The following is a 22,246-nucleotide window of genomic DNA, read 5'->3' as shown; positions in this document are numbered from 1 at the left end:
TGACAGTTTATTTTTACGCATTTAAACTTTTTTTTTTTAATTTTCACAGCTGTGGGAAGTTATGGAGGGGTCAGACAATAGACATTGAGATTCAAAAAGTTAAAGCTTTATAATTGTTAAAACACAAATTGTCAAGATGGTGTGTCAAAATATACAAAGTAAATATCCTTAAAGCACACTCTAGTAACTTCTCAAGCAGGATTTTTCTTTTTGCCTATCTGTACATTTTTGTTATTGAAGAAAATATTTTTTTCATGGGTTTGTAGGTGTATGGTGAAATTGATGTCTACCAACATTTACTGATTAAAAATCTAATCCTTCCAAGCCTATCTCTATTCATGGAAGAATAATAGCATCAGTAGTAACAAGTTTTCTTTTGGTTTCCCATCAGTGTGCCACAAATCTGACAGCAGGGACTGACGAGACATGAAGATCAACAGCTAATTTTCTTACCAATAGAAATGGGCCGTGTCCATTCAATCCCTGCTCTCTCTGCTGAGGCTGTTAACTTGTGCATAAGACCCTCATTTTCTTACTATTAAGAAATGGTCTGAGATCACCAAAATGTTCTTGTACATATCACTGAAGGCATCAGATTGCAACAATTTTCAGTCATTGCCACCCTGGGCTGTCTTTTGAATCTCTGAAAGACCCTCTCTCGTTACCAATCCTGTTAGGTTTTTGAGCCTATCCCAGCGGGGTCTCTGTAGACAGAGATGCCTCAACCCTTTTGGGTCACTGACCTATAACCTATTAGAACAGGGGTTCTCAAACTGGGGGTTGTGACACCTTGGGGGTAGCGAAGTTAGTACATGGGGGTTGTGAACTGTCAGCCTCTGCCCCCAGACTCTTTCACCTCCAGTATTCATAATAGTGTTAAATATATTAAAAATTAATTAGGGGTGGGGGAGGGGTCACACTCAGGCTTGCTGTGTGAAAGGGATCACTAATACAAAAGTTTGAGAACCATGCATTAGAATGACCTTTGTACTGTTAACTTATGCTCAAATACACACCAATGGGAGGCTCATCCTAGGGGGATGTCTGTGTGGTGCACTGGAATAGTCAGACTTATTCCAGAACGATGCCACACACTGTTCTGAATGTGTGTGGAAATTGTCACCAGCCCAGCAATGACCTCTTGCAACATTAGCCTCACTGCAAAGGATTGGAGGGAAGCATTAAAGAAAGGGGCTAATGTGTGCAGAATGCCTAGATAGGACCTTATTGTTTAAACTAGTCTGGTTTTAAGTTGGAGCTGGAAAAAAGCCTCCCCAATCAGAGGGCAGCATTGGTTGCTGATACTGGAGCCTGTTAGATGTAATTGACTCTTTTTGGGGAGGCATATGAAATGACACTGACTCCCTAGCACACTGGGGTCCTTGGCTAGGGCTTATTAGCATTACTGTAGTGCTTAGAATTATGATGAAAAATCCTAGTTGTGATAATGAGTGGAAATATTATAAAAATACTCTCCAGGATTAATTAAAAAAATAGTAGTAGGAGTCAGATTTCAGAGTAACAGCCGTGTTAGTCTGTATCCGCAAAAAGAACAGGAGTACTTGTGGCACCTTAGAGACTAACAAATTTATTAGAGCATAAGCTTTCGTGGACTACAGCCCACTTCTTCGGATGCATATAGAATGGAACATATATTGAGGAGATATATATACACACATACAGAGAGCATAAACAGGTGGGAGTTGTCTTACCAGTTGGGAGTTGGCCTCTCAGAGTTGGTAAGACAACTCCCACCTGTTTATGCTCTCTGTATGTGTGTGTATATATATCTTCTCAATATATGTTCCATTCTATATGCATCCGAAGAAGTGGGCTGTAGTCCACGAAAGCTTATGCTCTAATAAATTTGTTAGTCTCTAAGGTGCCACAAGTACTCCTGTTCTTCTTTTAGTAGTAGGAGTGTTTCAGACTGAGGGATAGTACAACTAGGGTGAGATGAGTAATGTGTAGAATAGCACAAGCTGTAAACTTTATAAATTCTATTTCCTTGTCTTCTGACTCCCCTGTCCCTCCACCAAAGAAATCTTTCATCTTTGCCAATGCATCTAAATCCTGACCTATGATACGCATCTATCCCAGTGGAGAAAATGGACCAGGTTCCCAGCAGTGAAAGACTTGAGTGCTAAAATCAAGAAGCTAATGAGTTCCTCCCTCTGCTCCTTAAAGTATACATTTTTTGCTACAGGATAAAACTGATTACATTCAAGGCAAAACTGTCCCAATTCCTTGCCTGACTTTTATTTATTTATATTTATTTTAATTTTTTTTTCCAGAGTGATTTTTAAACAAACTAAATTCCCGTCCCACAAATGAAATAAAATGCTAAACCTACATCAATTCCAAATATGTATTACAGGTTAATGTTTTTAAAACTGAAATTAATTTGAGTGATGGAACTCTGTGGCCCAGCAGTTAGATGCAATGAAGGCCACATTTTTGGTAAGTTAATACAACTACTTTTATTTCACTCATTTTGCAATGTGTTAAACTGTAGTCTGATCTTGCTCATACTGTACGTATTGGCAGGGCGTTTCTCTTTGGTGCTGGGGTTGTGAACTTTACTTGTTTTTGTTTTTGCTTTCTGTGTTCATTTAAATAATGCTCTTCTCTGTGCATCGGCCAATCAGGGCTCCTTCCTAAATTGCAGTGTAATGATAGACGTTTCTTTTGTGGTTTAGATAAAATCCTGTCTGAGGAAACCTACAGTAATTATACCCCGCCCCTTGGAACATTGCCCTCTCGTTTAAAGTGCTGCACTTTTTTCCTCCTGAACATTGACGGTTTGCGCAAGCTCAAATGAACCTTGTACTAACAATCTGCATATGAACTTGGGAGGCTTTTGTGTACTGTTTTTTCTTTCCTACCAAGCATTGGTGTTCATGATTCTTTTATGCTTGTGTGCGCTAATTAAATGTCTTTCTAAACTTCTACTGAAGAGCTGTAAGAGAGGAGAAAAGGGTAATGAACTTCTACTAGAATACAAAGGATACTGCTTCAAGGTAAACTAGCAAAAATGTTTAAACACAAACCATTTTAACAGGGCCCCACAACTCTCAGGAGACAGTGGCAAGTAGCATGTGCTGTGCCTCATTTTCTTTTTCAGTCATGGGGTGAGCAGCTGATGCGAAGTGCTGGTTATTCTTACAGGTACAGTTCCCACCAGTTAACAAAGAGGGATTTGTTACACCCCATATTAGAGACCACAAAATGCCTCAGTGTGTCTGACCTATCTGGTGAATATTTATGAAAATACAGTAGAATAATAATACCCAGCTCTTACAGTGCTTTCCATCTGTAGATCTCAAAGTGCTCTATGAAGGAGATCAATATCATTATCCTCATTTTAGAGATGGGTAAATTGAAGTACTGAGGTGAATTGACTTGTCCCAGGTCATCCAGCTGGCCAGTGGTAGAGACAGGAATAAAAACATTGGTCTTCAGAGTCCCCATGCAGTGCTCTGTCCACTAGACTGCACTGCATCAGATTGGCTGGGAAACTGCAGACTAAAACAAAAGATAACTGTGTAAGGAATATTATTCATGACAAATAGTTGTGCCAACTCTAATATTTACCCAGTTCGACTAACATGTTCTATTGGCTGTAACTTGGAACTTTCAAATGTCCCACTGAGTAATATTGAGCATGGCCACAAGGTGGCACATTATAACCATGATTTTTGCCAGAGCCTGCCTGGCTTTTGAATTACCTCACGGTGTTGATGGTGATGATATCTAGCTCGTACTTAGCACTTTTATTAGATCAAGTATGCTTATTTTACTGAAGATGAGTTGTGTTTTTTTTAAACTAAATTTACAAAAATAGAAATGCTGGGGGCATGCAGCGAACTCTCACATTTTTGTTTTCAGTGAGAGCCCTGCAGACTGAAATTTTCTATACAGCAATGTAAGCTTTCCCCCAGGCCACTCCACTAATGTCCCTCCATGTGACACAGAAAGTTTCCGGAGGAGTCAAGGTGGCCCATTCAGTCTATGGCCTCTCTGCTGTTACTGCCACAATGTTCCCACTTGTGGTGGTGGTTTATTGATGTGGAGCCCCCTTCAGTGAGAACTCCAGAGAGACCCATCAAACTGATTTCACTGAAGTCACTGGAAATGGTATCCTAGAGGTGAATCTCCCTTGCTGCAAATTAAGCCCATTACTTCTTGTCCTACCTCTAGTGGATACAGAGGACAGTGGCACTCTTACAAGAGACATATCAGGATGCATAGAAACCATCCTCCAATCACTCCCCTCATGAAGAGCCAGCTTCCTCTAGGACACAACCGCCTTCCTCCAGGAACTCAGCACCATTAACAACCCTCCCTCTGAACAACAACCCTGACACTATGGATGTTACCTCCCTGTACACCAGAATCCCTCACAATGACAGCACTCCTGCTTACCTCAACTATCTACAAGGCAATGGACAACACTTAGATATCCACCCCGAACACATCACCAAACTCATCCATAACAATTTTACATTCAACAACAAACACTTTGTCCAAACTGTGGGAACGTCATCGGTACTAGGATAGCTCCCCAATATGCCAACTTTTTCCTGGGCTGCCTTGAGGAAGAATTTCTGGACAAACACACCATGCAACCCATGATATACCTGAGGTACATCTAGGATGACCAGACAGCAAGTGTGAAAAATCGGGACGGGGTGGGGGGTTAATAGGAGCCTATATAAGAAAAAGACCCAAAAATCGGGACTGTCCCTATAAAATCAGGACATCTGGTCACCCTAGATACATCAATGATATTTTCATCATCTGGACACATGACTTAAACTCCTTCCTAGATTTCCAGCACAACTTCAACCACCACCACCCATCCATCAAACACTCTCTAGAACACTTCCCTACTAGCATTAACTTCCTGGACACCGCAATCCGCTTCAGCAATGGAACTCTACAGACAACTACATACAAGAAACCCACTCATCGCCTCCCCTACCTACACAGATCCAGTAACCACTCCAAACACACCAAGAAATCTGTTCTCTACAGCCAGCACTCAGATACTTTGCACTTGTCTTTATTTATTTAAATTCATCTTGTTAAACTTAGACTAATTCTCCAGTTTGTCACGGTCCTTTTGAATTCTAAGGCTGTCCTCCAAAGTGTTTGCAACACCTCCCAGCTTGGTGTCATCTGCAGATTTTACAAGCATGTTCGCCACTCCATTATTCAAGTCATTAATGACCATATAGAATAGTACTGGACCCAGGACTGACCCCTGTGGGATCTCACTAGGTACGCCCACCCAGTTTGACAGTGAAGGATTGAGGGCTACTCTTTGACTACAGTCTTTCAACCAGTTGTGCACCCACCTTATAGTAATTTCATCTAGACTGCGTTTTCCTAGTTTGCTTGTGAGACTGTCAGGAGAGACTTTCAAAAGCCTTACTAAAAATCAAGATCTATCATGTCTACTGCTCCCCCCACCCTCCCCATCCACTAGGACAGTAACCCTGTGCAAGAAGAAAATTAGGCTGGTTTGGCATGGTTTTTTTTTCTTCTCAAATCCGTGATGGCTATTCCTTATAACCCTATATCATCCTCTAGGTGATTACAAATTGATTGTAAGCACCCATCTCCCTTCCCTACCCTGCGTCCCCCCTTCCTATCAGTGCTGTTGAGAAGCTGTAGGTGACTACTGTGAATTAGATCCCTTGAATCTCAAACAGGTTTCACTGCCTTGATCCTTTTTGTTTTCGATTTATAGACCAGGACTGCCCCCTCCCCCTCCCCAAGCTCTAGGTGCATGTTGAGGGCCTTCTACCTAGAATGAACAGCAGACAACACCCAGGCATAGAAATCTTGACACTCTCCGCTCTGGAGCATCAGCTGATCTTGCAGTGAGACCGTGATACTGGCCTCCAACCATAAAGGACTTTTATGGATTAAAACAAGCAAGTAGAATTGCACCTAGAAACGGATGGGCATGTTACATGCTCACTGTGACATCTGAATGCTTTTAAAAAACAATCTGAATCCAGATGAGTGGTTGCCACTCAGCCCTGAGTTCTCTTTCCAGCAGCTGATGGGAAGCTGTACAAAATCCTATCGTTCTTACCCTGCCATTCTTATTTTGCCCACTACAGGCAGAGTCGTATATGTTCTCTGTCTTGCATTTTGGCTCATACTGTATTCTTCGAGCAGTCAAGCCATTCTATGCGCTAGGAAAAATCTGATGTGGCATTCTCGAGTGCAAGGTATATCCAACGTTCAGGAGTCCTTACTCTATTAAGTCATCTAACTCTGGTCAGGGAAGGACTCGGAGATGACATGGTAGTAAAAATACGTGAGCTCTGTTTATGCTCTAGCTCAGTGGTTCTCAGCCAGGGGTTCACATACCCCTGGGGGTATGCAGAGGTCTTCCAGGGGGTACATCAACTCATCTAAATCAGTGTTACTCAACACGAGGGCTGCAGCCCCAGGGGAGTCACAGGACAGGTTTAGGGGGATTGCGAGTGCAGGGTCAGCATTAGAGATTGGCAAGCAGGACAATGCTTGGGGCCCCAAGCCAACGGGGGCCCCACAAAAATAAGTTACATGCTTCAGCCCTGTCCCCTGGGGCTCGGCTTTCAGACAAGGCTCACAAGTGAAAAACAGGCTGAAGTACAATATTTATATTCCAATTGATTGATTTGATAATTATATGGTAAAAATGAGAAAGTCAGCCATTTTTCAGTAATAGTGTGGCTATGACACTTTTGTATTTTTTATGTCTGATTGTGTAAGCAACTAGTTTTTAAATGAGGTGAAACTTGGGGTACGCAAGACAAATCAGACTGCTGAAAGGGGCACAGGAGTCTGGAAAAGTTGAGAACCAGGTTTAGCTACACTATTGCTAGCACTGGTGGAGAATTACAGGTCAAATGTGTTAGTCTCTAAGGTGCCACAAGTCCTCCTGTTCTTTCTGCGGATACAGACGAACACGGCTGCTACTCCGAAAAGAGGAACTTGGGATCCAATTGAAACTGCAAGCGCAATTTGAGATCAGCAAAGTGGACAAAATTTTCCAAAGCACTGACGTGAGTTCAACTGAAAGTGAGGGGGATTTAGGCACTTCTGAAAATGGTTTTCCAATGTGTTTACAGGGGGCTGGATCCTTACACTGATTGACACCGGCTAACTCCATTGAAGTCAGTGGATCTCTGCTAACTAGCGGCCGTCAGCAGCCGAGGAGCTGGTTCCATACATGTATAAGGTCCTTTGTCAGGTTTTTTCTGGGATTTTAAGGTGTCTGTTGGGGTGATTACCAAGCACTACCACAGAGCAGTACTAATTGGATGAATGCATTGATGGGAGCAATTGCAGGGTATTCTCCCTTGGAAAGCGCATTGCGTTGGTCCCCTCTGGATGGAGGAGGAGGACACGTGAAAGCGGAGGTGATTTTCCTGAAGTCTCTCAGACAAAGGCAGCACTTACGCTACATTCCAACAAGTGAACTGCAGCCCCCGGACTGCAGAACCGGATGCATCATGCCATGTACGCCCGAGCCAAGCTACCTTTCCTTTACAATAAGAAAGTGGTGGGGGTGAGGAGAGAGGCAGTCTGTGCTCAGTAAGGCTGAACCGCTGCTGCTCAGGGCAGGAAAAAAGGGTTTCTAGTTCTTGGTGGCTGCTCTCTTCTAGCCTGCTAAGGGAAGCTGGAGCTGGCTGGGTTATTGCTGGCAGACGAGGCCTCAGAAACCTTCGCTGTTGTACCTGGAGAGGAATGTTGGCTTATTGACTAGGGCTTTATGGCATGATCCGATTCAGCATGCTTTGTGCATGCTGCTGGCTGTGATGGGAGCCGCTGGGGACTGTTCCTATGTGTGCTTTCGTGGGTTTGCCAGCCAGGAAGGCGCAGGCTGCCGTCAAAGGTTTGGTAAAAGGGCCCGGCATTAGCAGGAACCATCCCCATCTGCTCGGCTGCTGCTATTACTCACCTCTGCCTTTACCAGAATAGCTGGTTGAATTCCAGTGCGGTAAACAAACTGAGCATAGTAAACAGTGACTCATGCTGCAGAGCTAAAATAAGAGCGGATGTTTTTAACACTGTTTTTTTTTTTTTTTCCACCTTGGCATTTCCAGCGTGGAACTCTCCTGTCCCAGAAAGTTTGCTGAGGGATTCCTCATTTCCCGCTCTGGGTGACCCTCTGACTCCCCCATTCTCACTCTCCACACAACTGTTGACCCACAGCTGCAAAGCGTGAGAAGGACCAAGCGTGTGGGCCTGGCACTCAGGTGTGAAATAGCTCACTGGGGTTTTCACACCTCGTCCCATCTGATCTGTGCACAAAAAGCTGGGATCAGCAGTGTCTGATTTGCCCTGTTCTCCAACCGGACCTGCCCAGCTTTCCGCAGTGACGGTAGCGCTTTGCTCTTCGCAAGTGCTTTCCACCCCCTCTGGATACTCACACCAGCTGAGATCACTGCAGCCAGGGACGGGGGTGAAGTTAGTAGCCTGATTTTTTTTTTTTTTTCCCCAGAGGTGCTGGGTGCCGTTGGCTCCTACTGCTGTCAATGGGAGCGCGGGGGCTCCGCACCTTTGAAAATCAGCCCACCCGTGGCTTACCCAAGCCATGCACAGTGACTCTGTGGCAGAGATGTAGGACTCTTGGCTGCCAGGCTTATGTCTCCTTCACTCGTCTGGAGAACCACCCGAGTCAGGGGCTAGTATTATCTCGGTACGTACATGGACAGCGCAGTCTAGCAGTTAGAGCGGGGCCCTGAAAATCAAGACCACTGGAGTCTGATTTCTGCCACTGACTTCCCGACTGACCTTGGCCAGGGCCGTTGCTCTGGGTGGCAGGATTCAGTTACTGCAGGTTTGGGAAGTGCTATGAGATCCTAAAGAAGGGCAGAAAGTCGCTCTCCGGCTCAGCACTTGGTGGTCTCCTGTTGCTACACGAGCAGCAGTAAGAAAGCCCTTAAGAAGAACCAGACGTATGGTATTTTCACAGTCCAGAAAGGCGCCCACCATCCCCCGCGGGGTAGTGTCGTTAGCAGGAAAAGCAAGCTCGAAGCTCAGCCATTGCTAGTCACTGTGTGCCCTCCCGATGGCACTCCGATCTCTTCCCTTCCCTGCGAGCTGAGACGCTGGCGCCCTGCGTGCAGCTGCCTCTGTCACTTTCCCTGCCGGAAGCAAAGGTCGGATGGCAACTCGTGTGTTTTCTTTACCCAGACCTCCCTCCCCGTTGCTCCTTTATTATTTCAGATGGGCTCGACGGAGACTTCCACCCCCGTGATGATGGGCCAGGGGAAGCCGAAGTGAAACATATCCCCTTAGAGTTTTGCTAAGGCCCCAGTTCAGCAGGTGAGTGGTCCCATTGGCCTCAATGGGGCTAATCGTCTCCTTAAAGCTATGCACATGGATAAGTCCCAGGCTGAATTGGGGCCTGATTCTCCAGAAGGACCCATGGATCCGTGTAGGGGTTGCCTACTGACATGGGAGGTCGTCTTTGATCATTCAGTGCTGAGAGTTTGAACCATCTCCAGCCCTTTCGGGCCTTGTGCATGCTGGGAACAAAATCATTGTCGCTACGATGGTGTCTGAGCAGGGTTGGAACTAGCAGAGTTCTGGCTCGTTTCCTTGAGCAGTGCTGGCTGGGCGTTTATCTGCCAGCGGTGGTGCTGATGGTGGCGTGGGCGTAGCATGGTTCTCAGAAGATACCCCTGCCCTCAGTCGTCGGGGAAAGCAGACCCAGCTTTGCTACCAACACTGGCCTTGTCTGCTGTAAAGCTCCCACCAGTGCTAGCACCGTCCTGCTGGGGCCAGCACTACGTCTGTGACTGTCAATGGAACTCACTGGAGCAGGGTTAAAGCAGGGCTTGGGCCTGTCCACCGTGCAAGACCCAGCTGTGTTGAGACACTTCTTTGTTCTAACTAGGTCCCCTACCATGAAGCTGTTCCAATGTAAATGGGACCTATGTAGTCTTCCAGTTACAGAGATCCTTCGGGCCGGGAAGAAGCGGAGACTTGTGTACGACAGGTGCCACAGATAACTAGGCAAAGTGGAAGCGAAGTGTCCTGTAGGATAATCCCAAGTGTGAGAAGGGTTCAGAGGCAGCCTCACCCCAGTCACAGCAAGGGCAGTGTGAGCTGTCGCGCTCGGGTCAGTGAGAGAGACATGAAGTGAGCAAGGGGGATGATACAATGCACTCAATAAATGCACCAGGGAGAAGGCTGGACAGATACGGTGGGAAGAGAACAGGGAGATGGAAATAACTGAACAGGGGCCAGACCTGTAATCATCACTGTTAGCGATTTGCACCCGAGTGGCACCTAAAGGCCCCAGCCACGTTGTGCTAGGTGCTGTACAGACATAGAGCAAAGAGACGAGCCCTGATCTCCTGCTCCCAGGCTGCGTCTACACTATAGCTATGCACCATGCCAGCATAGCCCGCTCGCGTAGGTGCAGCCTATGCCAACTGGAGCGTTTCTGAGACCGCTTCCCAGAAGGGCTTTAGCTATGCGGAGGGCAGCCCTCTTCTGTTGACCGAGCTACATCGACACTGGGGTTGTGTTGGCATAGCGACGTCAGCCAGGCGTGGCTTTTTCACAACTGTGACCGAGGTAGCTATGCCGACAGAACTTTCAAGTGTAGACCAGGCCTAAATATATGCAAAAGACAACAGGTGACGGCAGCGAACAGGCAGGAGGAGCACAAGATAACAATGAGATGATGCTCTGGTACTGGGCCGATGCTGGCTCCAGGCGGTGCCTCTGGCCAGGCAAGGGGGAGCTGGGCTGATCCGTGTTCCTGGCATTGGCCCTTCCGGCAGCGTGGGGCTGATGACAAGGCAGGAAGGAACTGATTCTGCTGGAGAAAGGTGATTGTTGAGCACTGGACTCTGTTTCATCTGTGGTATAAACAAACCAGTCTGGGCTGTAGCCCCAGGTGGATTTCCCTTTCCACTTTCCTTCAAGTCACCCTTCCTTTTGGCGCCATCGCTTCCGGCAATCACGCTTCTCGGAAGCTGGGGGCTGCAGTCACTCACCGCCGGCTGGAGTCGCACCACGTATCGACCTGCTGCAACAGCGTGCCCACTCGGTAGGTGTTGCCAGTGGCCTGCTGAGTCCAGGACAGTGTATGAGCAGGAGCCAATCCCTAAAAAGTGTGTAAGTGTAAAAACACTGTTGCAACTTCTGTTATAAACCAACCCCAGCTTTCATTGTAAAGAGCCAAGCTGCAGCCCTGAGAAGGACAGGAGCGAAACGCATCCCCTGGGAGGGAGGGTGAGCTGTGGGGGGGGTGATATCGTTCCTCGGGCTCGGTGCCTAATCGCACTTTTCCATCTCTCGCGTCTCTGCTCCTGCCTCTCAAAACGGGGCTGGAGCGTGAAGAACTGAGACTGGTTTCAAGTCTGAATAAGCTGAGAGCAGACGGAACAAGCTGCCCTGTGTCTGCTTCAGCTCCGCCTGCAGCCCCCGCCGGCTGCCCTGAGAAGTGGGCAGCGTGTGGTTTACAGATCTGGTCAGTCTCCCTGCCTCGGTGCTGGGGGCTGGGGGGGGCCTTTCCCTGCAGAATGAACAGCCCTCGGGCAGGTCAAAGGGCAGATGTAAAAATAACCCCTGGCGCTCACCCCACCTTCCTGCAATTTATAAACTCCCCAGGAAAGACTAAGGGCAGGAACCTTCCACTGGCTGGGGAGTGTTTGGCCAGGAAATGCACCAGCAGGACGTGTGCTATCCCTCTGCTGGTTCAGAATCTCGTGTCTAGAACCGTTGTAGGGACAGCTGGACATGTCCCTGCTCAGGGACAGTGAGAGGGGAAGTAACGGAGGTTAGCGCTCAGGATCAGGGCTTGTGGGGGTTCATGGGCCTAATTCCCCTCTGGTGTTGCTTCACTGTAACGTGTGTTGGGGATGGATCTGGGCCAGGGAGTAAAGGCAGCAGATACAGAGAAGTTCCGGGAACTCCCCCTGCTATCCTCCTTGCGGTCCCTGCCAGTCCCAAGGTCCTGTCAGACACAGCTGGGTGTCAGCCCATCAGCGCTCAGCAGGGCTCCCCGGGGAAGGTGAGTTCCTGCTGCCAGGCTGGACCCCAGCCTCTGAGTAATGAGGTGTAAAATGCGAAACAGCTGGGGCCCTGTATCACTTTGTCTCCTTCCAGACACAGGGCTGGCAGGGAGAGGGCTGAGAGAGAAGCGGCTGTTTGCTGCAAGGGGCTGAGGGTTATCTCCCAGCACAGACCGCGACACCCACTCCATTATGCATCCGAAGAAGTGGGCTATAGTCCACGAAAGCTTATGCTCTAATAAATTTGTTAGTCTCTAAGGTGCCACAAGTCCTCCTGTTCTTCTTTTTGCCACTCCATTGGTGCAACCTCCCCCACCTCCACTGCCCCAAATGGCAGATCAAGCTGTGAAAGCACAGAGAAACTGAGCAGGGAGAATGGGGTGAGGGTGGAGCTTGGTCTACGGGGGAGGGAGGAGAATGGGACATCGACTCCAGGATTTAGGCCCAGGTCCTCGCTTCCTTTGTTGTGATGGGAATTAGGTGCTGAAAAACCTTGGTGATTTGGGGGTTAATGACAGCAGGGCTTGTTTGGAACAGCTGAGGGAATTGGGTGGGTAAAATCCAGCCCTGAGCACTGTTTAAACAGCGATGGCCCCCGTGCGGTATTTGGATGTGACCATTGGTGGTAGAGTCGCACGCACAGGCCGCAGCTCAGATTAGTAGTATTGGTGGCTTGTCATACATTGTGCTCGGTGCTGCACATATGCCTGGGGAGAGTCCTGCCCTGAATGGCGCAGTCGACATGGACAAGATAGGAAGGATCCTTGCCCCCATTTTATAGATGGGGGAAAATGAGGCTCAGAGAGGTGACGTGACTTACCCAGGCTCACTCAGGCATCTGTGGTAGAGCCCGCCACAGAACGCAGCTCTTCTGTGTCCCAGTCCATAAGACCAGCCTTCCTCTGCAGCCACTTAAAAGGCCAGAGATTTCCTGTGAATGTCTGAGTCAGACAGCCTGTGCCGCTCGGGCAGCACGCAAACAGGGCAAAGTCAGGGCCCCAATTGAAACCTGCCAGGAGATCAACTGCGGCCACAAATGGATTCTTCCTGGCTATGTGTGCATGCAGCCCCCTCCAGTATGCTAGAGACAGAGATGGGGGGTCAGCAGCAGGGGAGTGGAGGGTCTTTCTCATCAGGAAAGAAGAGGGTGAGGTATGGATGGTAAAGCAGAGAGGAGGAAGGTAGGCAGAGTTAGCACCGGGGTGTCATTTCAGAAAAAAGTCGGGGAGGGAGGGAAGTCATGTCGTTATATGTAATTGTCTATTTCCTGCAAAGCCTACGGGGTTGAGTGGAAGACACAGTTGAGCATATAGACCAATGAAAAGTCTGGGGGCTGGGTGGGAACCAACTGCCCCCTTGCCCCATAGCAAATGCCTCTGGTTAGGAGGGGGCAGATTGTGTGTAACAGAGCATAAGGCAGATGTAGTGCACTAGGCCTGGCAGGACAGGGGTCAATGCTGGGTGTGAGCAGGAGGGCAGGGGTTAACGCAGGCTGCGTGGGGTCAGGAGGGAAGGGGGTCAGAAGGGAAGATGTTAATGCAGGCTGGGGGGGACAGAAGGGGTTAATGGGCTGGGGGTGAGTGGGAGGGAAGAGGTTAATGCAGGCTGGCAGGGAGGGAAAGGGTTAATGGGCTGGGGCGAGCAGGAGGGAAGGGGTTAACGGGCTGGGGGCGAGCGGGAGGGAAGGGGTTAATGCAGGCTGGGTGGGGTCAGGAGGGAAGGGGTTAATGCAGGCTGGCGGGGGGCGAGCGGGAGGGCAGGGGTTAATGCAGGCTGGGGGTGAGCAGGAGGGAAGGGGTTAATGCAGGCTGGCGGGGGGCGAGTGGGAGGGCAGGGGTTAATGCAGGCTGGGGGAGGGCAGGGGTTAATGCAGGCTGGTGGGGGTGAGCGGGAGGGCAGGGGTTAATGCAGGCTGGGTGTGAGCAGGAGGGAAGGGGTTAACGGGCTGGGGGCGAGTGGGAGGGAAGGGGTTAATGCTGGGGGTGAGTGGGAGGGAAGGGGTTAATGCAGGCTGGGGGTAGAAGGCAGGCATTAATGCAGGCTGGCGGGGGGGGCGAGCGGGAGGGCAGGGGTTAATGCTGGGGGTGAGCGGGAGGGATGGGGTTAATGCAGGCTAGGGGTAGAAGGCAGGCATTAATGCAGGCTGGCGGGGGGGCGAGCGGGAGGGAAGGGGTTAATGCAGGCTGGGGGCGAGCGGGAGGGACGGGGTTAATGCAGGCTGGGGGTGAGTGGGAGGGAAGGGGTTAACGCACAGGGAGGGGCTGGCTCTCCCCTGACCGTGAATATCCACCAGCCGCTGCCTGCCCTGGCGGAGCTCAGTTCCCTGGGAGCTCTTGGCAGGGCAGGACCAGCTGGTGCTTGACTGGAGATGCCTTAGCCGGGCTTGGTGAGTGCCCCTCCGCCCTGCCGCCCTGTGCTGGAGCCCCTGCCCCCGCCCTGCCCTAGAGCCCCACTGCGCAGCTCAGCAGAATTCCTGCTGCAAGGCTGGGGGGGTCCCAGGGCCGGCGTTACGGGGTAGCAAGCAGGGCAGTTTCCTGGGGCCCGTGAAGCTAAGTTGCTTTAGCCCCTCATGGCGGGGCTCGGGCTTCGGCTTTCTGCCCTGGGCTCCCGCCAGTCTAACACCGGCCCTGGGAGGTACTAAGGGGGGATGCGTGGCAGTGCCAGGCTCTGGGCAGGGCGTAGTGTCTTGTCCCTTGGGGCAGGCCATGCCCTGCTGTGGGCTCCCATGGGAGCCCTGTTTGCTCTGTTCAGCCCTGGCAAGCGGGTGCCACCTTTGGGCATCCAGCTCTTGGCCTCAGTGGCTTTCCAGAGGGAGGCTGGAGGCCTGTGCTGAGATCTGGCTGCCCCGTGTTTGAGCTGTCTCTGCAGGGCACGTGCCAGGGAGGCGGGCGAGTGTCTGCCCTGGAACCGCTTATTTATAGCGCTATGTTTGGGAGGCAGAAGTTCAGCTCTTTGGGCTTTTTATAGCAGGTTTTGTTGTTGTTTTTCCCCTTCCTTGCATCCTAGTGGCCCTGGGATAACACGGGATGGGATCTAAGCTCCCAGCTGGAGAAATTTTGGTCTAGCTTCAGTGCTGTGTTAGGATCCACAGGGGAGAGCCCCCGGGGGGAGCCTTCCAGCAGCCTTTACAGTCAGTCTCCCCTTAGTGAGCAGTGCATGGGGTGATCTTTTCAGATGCATGTTTTCCCCTCTGGTGTCTGGCAATGAGGCATCTCATGCCCTGGCTGCTGCTGTCCCAACTCGTGTGGCATGTGTGTGTATGGTTTTCAAGTGCTCAGCGCCTGTTTATGGCCAGTTTTTCAAGGGCATTCAGCCATCAACAAGCTGAGCTCTGCTGAAAATCTGGTCTTTGGTGTCCTGGCCATATTCTAACTCTGGAACGCTCTCTCCCCTGGCAGTTTCACCAGCGCACCATTCTTCTTTTCCTACACCAGCCGTTGGTGTAGTGTTGCTGTGTGCTGTTCAAGACTTGCTGTGTTCCACCCCATAGGTGGGTGCAGTGATCCTTACCTGTCTTTACATACAGGACTGTTGTGTGGCTTAATTCATGTGCGTAAAATGCTTTAAGGTTACCCACAAGGTGCTGTACCCAAGACAAGTGTTGTAGTGGTAGGAACAATCGCGTTTTGACTCAGATCTGCTGTGGAGCGTCTATCTAGAGTATACTGGGGAGAGCTGGTAGAAAACTTTCCTGGCAAAATATGGAGTTGCACTGAAATCAAATTTCCCTGGGGGAAAAAAACCTGTTATTTATTTGTCTTGCGATAGCATGTGAGAGGCTCAGTCAATGCACCAGGGCCCTTTGTGCTAGGGGCTGTACAAACATAGGACAAGGAGACACTCCCTGCCCCCAAAAGCTGACAATCTAAGTATATGACCAGAGACGACAGATGGATGCAGGCAGCTAGAGCGGCACCAGGGAACCAAAAATGTGGATTTTTTGTTTTTGTTTTTTTAATTGGGAAAACGTGAAAGGAAACGGTTTGACCGAGTGTTTCACTCTGATAGAACACGTTTCCTCTCCCAATTTCTCAACTTTCCAACTTTTTGCTTCATGAAAATTCTCACCGTTTTGACTTTTCCTCCTCCTTTGGGATGAAAGCAAATGTGGAAAGAGGGATTTCCTGCAGGCTGGAAATTCGATTTCCCCAGTGGCTCTAATAACTGCTCCGGAGCTGGTCTGTTAGCTCCCCTGCTGACTTGATCTCTGCCCTAGAGCTGGAGTTGAAATTCCTGCGCTCAGGACTGATCAAGGCAGTGAACCTTTCCATCAGAAATGCCCCTTGGGAATCTGTGCCTTTATATTATGCAACCCCTCTTTGTGTGACCGAACTGGGTATGCCAGACCCTGGGCAGACTCTCCCTGGGTGGCATGAAGTCTCCATGTGAAAGTCTTACTGATCTCCAGCATGTGGGGTCTTTACCGTGACCGTGCAGGTCAGAGGTGTGTGGTGGGATTAAATGGCAGGAAAGGCGGAAGGAACCAGGGCTTAGCTGGTGGAGGGCTTGGGTGGGTGGATGCTGATCCCTTCCTTTCGAACACCACAGTATCAAACTCCAGCTGTTGCCTCTTTCTCAGGCCAGACTCTTGCTTCTCGTCTCAGAGGTCTCGGTTAGTTTGGCTCCAGGGAGATCTGGCTCTGCCATAGACTTCCTGTGGGATCTCGGGCAACTTGCTTAACTGCTTCATACCTCAGTTTCCCTGCCTGTAAAATGGGAATGAGACCGACGGGGCCTCCGGGGGATGTTGAAAAGTTTTATTTTGTTCTCATTTGTCATGTGCTTGGAGATCCTCGGCTGAGAAGGGCTAAGTGTTCACGTGACAAGTTAGCTGGGGGTTTGTCCTGAGTGTTCCCTGGCAGGCTGGAGGGGAATTGTGAGGGGAGGGAATTCAGCTCCGAGTGTAGACGGGCTTGTCTCCAGCAATGGGCAGAGAATGGTGACTGCCTGGGGCAGGCAAGCTAGTTAACCATTCGCTTCCAATCAGTCACTGCTGGACTGAGAGGCTCTTCAGCGCCATTTGTGTCTCTTCTGTTAAAGGAAACCATCTGCTTGGGGCATTTACAGCTTCTGCATCTGACTCCAGGCCCCCTGCACTAGCTGCTGTCAACTTCAGCACCAGATTTACTGCCCTGGTCCCACCCTGGCCCCTCATTCGCCAGCCCCTTAGGCTCAGACGCTGCTTTGTTCTAGTCCTTCCCTGGAGGGATGGTCAGTCGGGAGGTGAATAAAGGCTCTCTGGTGGTCACGATGCCAGCAGTGACCTCTGGCTGTTCATTTAGGGCCTCCTATGAATTAGGAATTAGTCATGGGGCAAAACCGGGGGGGGGGGGATTTTGCCCTTTCTAAGCCTTGTTGGTCGCTGGCTTGTTCGGTGTGAATGAGAGGTGGTTGGGAGCTGAGCCAGCAAAGTTTAATGGTTCTGGGATTGGCCCACCTGTTCCGGGATGAGGCTCTTTGGTTCTGGGACCCTTTATCCTGGGCAACTAGACAGGTGCTTGTTTATATGACAGTAGCACCTGGAGGCTTTGCACACACACCCAGTCAGAGCCAACTCCTGCCCAAAAGAGCTGACAAGCTAAACAGTCGAGCCACGTGGGGAAACTGAGGCACAGAGACAAAGGGGGAAGTGACATACCTAAGGTTACCCAGCAGGTGAGAGCTGGGAGTAGAACCCGTGTCTCCTGACTCCCGGTCCAGTGCTCGAGCCGCTGGGCCATGCTGCCTCCCTGGGGACTCTAGCCCTCAGCAGCCACTGTGGAGTCAGTGTGTCAGTTGGCTGAGACTTTGACAGATTTAAAAAAAGCCTTTTTCTTGTTTTCCTTTCTGAAAAGGGAAACCCAGAAGGGAGCCCGTCCCAACCCGGGGCCGCTCAGACGCTGTGATTATTCTGAGCCACACGGAAGGCGAGTGGAGCCAGAAACGCCCTTGTGGCTTTTCCACCTCCTGCCGTCTGGTTCCTCCCCTCCCAGTTGCTCCAACCTGGCTCCTCCGTTGCTCCCGAAGGTAGCACCGGCGGTGCTGGGGGCTGCCGGGAAGCATGGGTGGCTCTGCGGCACTTGATGGCCGGATTGTCTTTGTTCTGCTACCGTTGGGCACATAAAGATAAGGCGGCTGGCTCCGGTATTTTTTCCTGTTTAAGTTGCTCTTGGAAGCTCTGCAATAACCCAGGCGACTTCACAAGCTGTTCAGTGCTTTCCCCTTCCTGTAGTGATTAGTCCCACCTAGAGGCCTGCTGCTGTCTAGAAAAAGGCCCGTCTCCCGTCCTCTCCCAGTCTCTTTGCTGTGCATCTGAGCCAGCCAGGTGCCCTCCTTGGCTCCTACTCGTCCTGAAGCGCGGTGGTATCCCAGCAGAGATCAATCAGCCCGCCACGCCTCCTCTCTGCTGCTATGATTCAGAGGATCAGGGGCTGTCACGGTGGGGCGAGAGGGAACTCGCACCCACCTGAAAAATCACTGTGCCCCTCAGCAGCCCGCACGACGTGTCTAGAGGTGGCATCAAAACCCTCCCTGAAACTGCAGCCCCGGCCGGCTGCCCCATTCCTCCAAGGTGCCCCCCTCCCTCTCGTCAGGGTCTCCTTTGCGGAGCGGCCGTATGCGGTAGTTAGGTTTCCTCCTGGCGCCTTGAACGCAGCCACGGGGGCGGGTGGTTCACAAGGGCATCTAGCCCGGCCCCTTTACGGGGCAAGAAAATCAAGCTCCTTCCCTGCTCCCGACTGCCCCCTCTCCTCAGCTCTGGGTTGCCCCTTCGCCAATGCATTCTCCTCCTCTTCCTCTCCTCCATTCTCCTACCCCCATTGTCTTGGGCTCTGAACTGTCTGGGTGCCCATCTCTGCCATGGTGAGGGGGAGAGGCTCAGACCAGAACCCTCATCTACCCCCAATGTGGGGGCGGGGATGGAGTCCCATTTTGTGGGGGAGGTGGGGACTGAACAGACGACTCCCCCCCCCCCCCCCCCCCCGGGGCTCTTGTCTTCCTCTCGCTCCTGAATCCTTGATCTTTCTCCCATAGAGTGATACAGCAGGCAGCAGCTCTGGGCTGCCCCATCCCCTGCTGCCATATCCAGGCTCTCTGTGGCTGCGGGGCCTCGTCCGAAGGGTCTTCCTTTGCTCCAGCTCTGGCTGATGCAGCTGAGTTGGACACACTGCTGCCCGCTGGGGAGAAGATGGTGCTGGGTACAGGCCCCTCCTGACTGCATCCTCCACAGGCAGGCAGAGTGGAGCGGGGGCGGGGGGGCGGTCTGTAGCCTGGGTGCCATATTACACTGGTGGGGGGGGGGGCAGGGCACCTCTCTGTGCACACAGTGCCAGGGAGGGGGAGATGGGGTGTGTGTGTGTGTGTGAATGACCCAGCTGGAGGGTGGCTTCCACTTGAGATGATGGTTCCCACTCAAAATGGTCCATCTGGGGGACGCTTGGGTGCTACATTATCTGCGTCCCCGTTCCCCCACAAACAGAACTCCTCCTGCGGTGGGACCAGGTCCTGCCCCAGCCTGTGGATGGTTGGCAGCTGCCCGTTACCCATGCAGGGCCCTTTGCCGGTGGTGGTGGTGGCAACTTTCCTATGACTAACCACTTCCCTCCTCTCCTTCCAGGAGCTGAGTGCACCTTCCCCACGGCCACTGAGGACTGGCTCCTTGCGGATACGGAAGCTGGTGCCAGAGAGCCCCTCTTGCTGTCCTGTCTGGATACAGGTTCCGGCTTCTGGGTGAAGAACCGCGTCGGTGTCCTGTGGCCCACTCGAAGGACTGGCTTTAGAACAGTGTGGATTTGGGGTTCGGGGCTTTCGCGCTATGGTTCCCCTGAGGGGCCTCCCATTGCAGGTCGCTGTGCCCTGTTCCTGAGAGCCGAGGTGCAAGTGCACGAGACCATGAGGCCTGTGTCTCCTGCAAGTAGCACATCCCCCCTGCGGCTGCTGAACCGGGGCCCGGAGTATCTCCGCCGGCAGATGGAGGTGGGGAGCGGGGGCCGCACCCCGAGTGCCGTGGAGAGGCTGGAAGCCGACAAAGCCAAGTACGTCAAAACCCAGCAAGTGATCAACAGCCGGCAGGAGCCGGTGCTGCGTAGCTGCCCCCCGTGGCCTTCCCCTCGCAGCAGGAGGCGCCTGACTCTCCACCAGTGTCACGAGATCTGTCAGAGCTCAGAGCTGGGCCGAGACAGCCCCAAGCAGAACGGCCCCAGGAAGCTGCTGCCTTCCCCCCAGTCCCCCGTGGCGCGCAGGGGCAGCAGCAAACGCCTGCTGAGGCCCGACTCCCTCATCATCTACCGGCAGAAACGGGACTGCACGGCCATCAACAAGGAGAATGCCAAGGGCTCCGGCCTGGTCAGGCGGCTCTTCCAGGGGCCTCTGAGAGACAAACTCCCCAGCTCCCCCTCCTCCAGGGGCCTGGGCGACAGGCGGCAGGGGCCGGAGAGAGACGAGACCCCCATGGTGTGGGTGCCGGTGGAGAAGGAGGCTGCTAGAACGCAGAGCCCAGGGGGCGGCATCTTCAGCCCGAACGCGAGCCCTGTGGCGCAGCCTCCACACAGCAGCCAGTCGGGGCCAGGCCCGAAGGAGGCCAAGAGGGAGCTGGCCCGAGGCTGCTCCCTGCCCCTCTCAGAGAAGGAGAGGTTTTTCAACTACTGCGGCTTGGACCGGGACCTGGTGGAGGTGCTGGGCAGGGAGAGGTTCGGGCCTGCTGGCTGGGATGCGGCCTCCTCCTTGCTCCTGGGGAGCGCGGGCTCGGCCGGCTCGGAGCGCAGCGAGCCGGCCCACTCCAGCGGCTGTGAAGCGGGGCCTGACGCAGAGGAGCTGGGTGCACGGCGCTGCTCGACCGTCTCCATTATCGAGCGCAACGCCCGGGTGATCAAGTGGCTCTACGGCTGCCAGAGAGCCTGGGCGATGTCCAGGGAGTCCACGGTCTGAGGGAAGGGTCCTTTAGAGACCCCGTCCCGTCTCAAGGGCTGGGGGCAGGCGATCTCCACTCCACCTCAGGACCCGTCCCGGCACTGGTCACGCCCTCCAGTCCTGCCTCCAGCGAAGGCAATGGCACCCCCCCTGTTGCTCTCAGCGTGGGCAGGAGGTGGCCTGGGGCATGAACCAGGCAGATCGTTCGGCCCTTGACTGAACCAGACGCTTGTGGGGGTGAAGATGCCCGGAGCTGGCACTTCCCATGCTCCTGCCCTGTGTGTGCAGCTACCCACAAGCGCTTTTCTGCACTGGGGCTGCCAACTGGGGACTGTCATGTAAATGGGGGGGCCCAGGTGCTTCCAGCAATGCATGGCCTAATCCTGCTGAGCGGGGGAGGGGGTGCGGGTGACATTCACCTCTCAGGGCCAGTGTGCTCAACAGAGACTTTCCTCTTCTGAATGATATTTTAAAATGTGCCTGGGGAAGGAATTGTGCTGGGGGAGGGGGCTTGGAGCAGCTCCCCCTCGGGACTGGTGCTGGCACCTGAGCGTGGGAGCAATGGGACTGGAAGGGGAGACAAACTGGCCACTCCCTGCGTCCCCCTTGACTGGCCCTTTAACCCTTCCTCTGCTGCTAGGCTCTCGGGCTGGCCCCTTCACCGATGCAGCCAGCTCTGCAGAAGATGAGATCGTAAGGGCAGAAATGGACCCTCTGGCTGTGTGGGCTCCTCCCTTGCTGAGCAATCCAGGAATGGCCGGAGGCGCTGGCGTGACACTAGCAGCCTGGGGTGTGTTTAGGTGTATGGCTGCACCGTGAGAACGGGATCCAGCGGTGTGGGCAGCCGTGGGACCTGGCTGTGCCAGCCCCGGGAGCCTCCCACGCTGCCAAACTTTCTTTTTTTTTTTCAAGAGAAATTGTTTCATTTTGGCTGGATCTGAAAAGATCTGAATAAAGCCGGCTGTGTTTTCAATCCTGCCGCGTGTGATCTCTGCCCAATGGCGAGGATATGTCAGAGCTGCGTCCTGTCTGCGTTTCTCTGGACTCCCCACTGCACTCCACGTGGGAGCAGAGTGAATGTGAACTGAGGGGGGCTCTGAGCCATTGACGTTCCTCTTCCCGCTAGACCTGACAAAGGGGAAGTGCCTGGATGGCAGTGGGGCGTGCTGGGATCGGGGCCATGCTCAGGCTAGGGTACAGAGCATCACCAGTTCTTCCACCCCTCGGCAGAGTTCAGCGTCGTTCTGGAGAATCTGCTTGCCCGAGGCTGGTGGGCCAGTTCCCTCCTGGGGGCTGGGCTCTGCCCTCCTGCGGCCCCT

At 52.3% G+C, this 22,246-nt stretch overlaps 1 protein-coding gene and 1 long non-coding RNA gene across 4 annotated transcripts; one reads left to right on the top strand and one right to left on the bottom strand.

The window, feature by feature from the left end:
- Positions 1-2,454: 2,454 nt before the first annotated feature.
- Positions 2,455-9,468, bottom strand: LOC135977290 (uncharacterized). The gene is made up of 2 exons (XR_010594693.1): positions 8,803-9,468; positions 2,455-3,525 (listed from the first exon to the last, which is right to left on the bottom strand). It is a non-coding gene; the product is annotated as an uncharacterized LOC135977290 (long non-coding RNA).
- Positions 9,469-9,664: 196 nt separating this feature from the next.
- On the top strand, positions 9,665-21,900 carry FAM110D (family with sequence similarity 110 member D). 3 transcript variants are annotated; one of them, XM_024107624.2, is made up of 3 exons: positions 14,375-14,427; positions 15,440-15,531; positions 19,636-21,900. In XM_024107624.2, the coding sequence occupies exon 3, from the start codon at positions 19,911-19,913 to the stop codon at positions 20,943-20,945; it is 1,035 nt and encodes a 344-aa protein (XP_023963392.1). In that variant the 5' UTR covers positions 14,375-14,427; positions 15,440-15,531; positions 19,636-19,910; the 3' UTR covers positions 20,946-21,900. The 3 variants fall into 3 exon arrangements, with proteins under 3 accessions (XP_023963393.1, XP_023963391.1, XP_023963392.1); XM_024107625.3 differs by lacking the exons at positions 14,375-14,427; positions 15,440-15,531 and adding an exon at positions 9,665-11,142; XM_024107623.3 differs by lacking the exon at positions 15,440-15,531 and having other exon boundaries at positions 14,326-14,427.
- The last annotated feature ends 346 nt before the right edge of the window (positions 21,901-22,246 follow it).

This window comes from Chrysemys picta, chromosome 23 (assembly GCF_011386835.1).
Source record: "Chrysemys picta bellii isolate R12L10 chromosome 23, ASM1138683v2, whole genome shotgun sequence".
Classification (NCBI taxonomy): domain Eukaryota; kingdom Metazoa; phylum Chordata; order Testudines; family Emydidae; genus Chrysemys; species Chrysemys picta.
The sequence above is the reverse complement of the archived record's forward strand: the minus strand, read 5'-3'. Positions and strand labels throughout refer to the sequence as shown.

Bases quoted from the DNA above. Each gene is read 5' to 3' on its own strand.
- FAM110D (XM_024107625.3), top strand. From the start codon at position 19,911: ATGAGGCCTGTGTCTCCTGCAAGTAGCACATCCCCCCTGCGGCTGCTG.